This window comes from Mizuhopecten yessoensis, unplaced genomic scaffold (genome assembly GCF_002113885.1).
Source record: "Mizuhopecten yessoensis strain PY_sf001 unplaced genomic scaffold, ASM211388v2 scaffold11045, whole genome shotgun sequence".
Lineage (NCBI taxonomy): Eukaryota > Metazoa > Mollusca > Bivalvia > Pectinida > Pectinidae > Mizuhopecten > Mizuhopecten yessoensis.
In genome coordinates this window covers 130,317-131,368 of record NW_018408851.1, presented here as the reverse complement: position 1 = coordinate 131,368, position 1,052 = coordinate 130,317, and the positions used below count along the sequence as shown (strand labels likewise).

The 1,052-nt window shown below is 39.4% G+C and overlaps 1 protein-coding gene across 3 annotated transcripts in view; it reads right to left on the bottom strand.

Annotated features, from left to right (window-relative positions):
- Positions 1 to 1,052, bottom strand: part of LOC110464958 (GTPase-activating protein and VPS9 domain-containing protein 1-like) — a 43,717-nt gene that overhangs the window by 20,226 nt on the left and 22,439 nt on the right. For all 3 annotated transcript variants that reach the window (XM_021520466.1, XM_021520465.1, XM_021520467.1), the window contains exon 9: positions 973 to 1,052. In XM_021520466.1, coding sequence (XP_021376141.1) covers positions 973 to 1,052 — 80 coding nt within the window. The remainder of the gene's footprint in view (positions 1 to 972) is intronic.

Here is a 1,052-nt window from a genome sequence, read left to right as displayed (position 1 = left end):
TGAGGTCGTCTGGTCTCATGTCACTGTCTTCCCGTGAGTCTGTTTATGTCTATGAATTGGAAAGCTTTATTCCTGAAGTACGTGTGAGTATACATTTCCCGGTAAAATCTTGATATCGGGTGTTGACATATCATCGGCACGCACGTGTACTATTGTTTACCATGGGCCTGTTCGTTTATGCGGAACAACCGGTTTGACCGTTTATAAATGTAACAATTTCGGGTGTAAATCCTGGCGGACCTGCAAATGTGTATGCAGGCCCTGCAAGGCTTTCTCAAGACTCGCCTGAAAGCAGCATCAGATTACTAGGTCCGACCTTATTTAATAAACGAACAACAGTGGTCCGATCGGTTTGACCGTTTAAACGAAAACGGCCCAGCAGGTGTTACTATAATTTGCACTACGATATTGAATGCCCGATACGCAATACGGAAATGACGACACGGTGTACATGCACATTTCGATTCAGATAATTGAGTACTAGCTGTACTTTTTCCGGAAGTATGTCACGAAAATGGACACTGATGACGATGTGTCGAGCCACCTTAAATGTATCATGAACCAAAACAAATAACCCACAGAAATACAAATATAATTTTCTCTTAGGTTTTGAATTTAAATACATTTTAAATCCCATTCTTAAAAAGAATGATAACGATTTGAGACCCATTTTGTTAACTATGTATCATGTTATATGTTTGTAAGCACTGGGTCTCATACTATCATAAATGTAAACAGATTGGGTCTCATACCATCATAAATGTAAACAGATTGGGTCTCATACCATCATAAATGTAAACAGATTGGGTCTCATACCATCATCAATGTAAACAGATTGTGGCCTTATTTGTTTGGGGATTACTACCACCATCCCTAACATCATTTACTCACAACATCTATGGTTGTGAGAAGATGGGGAAAATGTTCTCCTTCTGAAAATGTACAGCCATCATGAATGAGTATCAAACTTACCTGATCAAATTCTGAGAGTATCTCAGCCTGTTTTTCTTCTGTGTCACTACCAAGAACATCAGTACTCCAAGCATCACTGG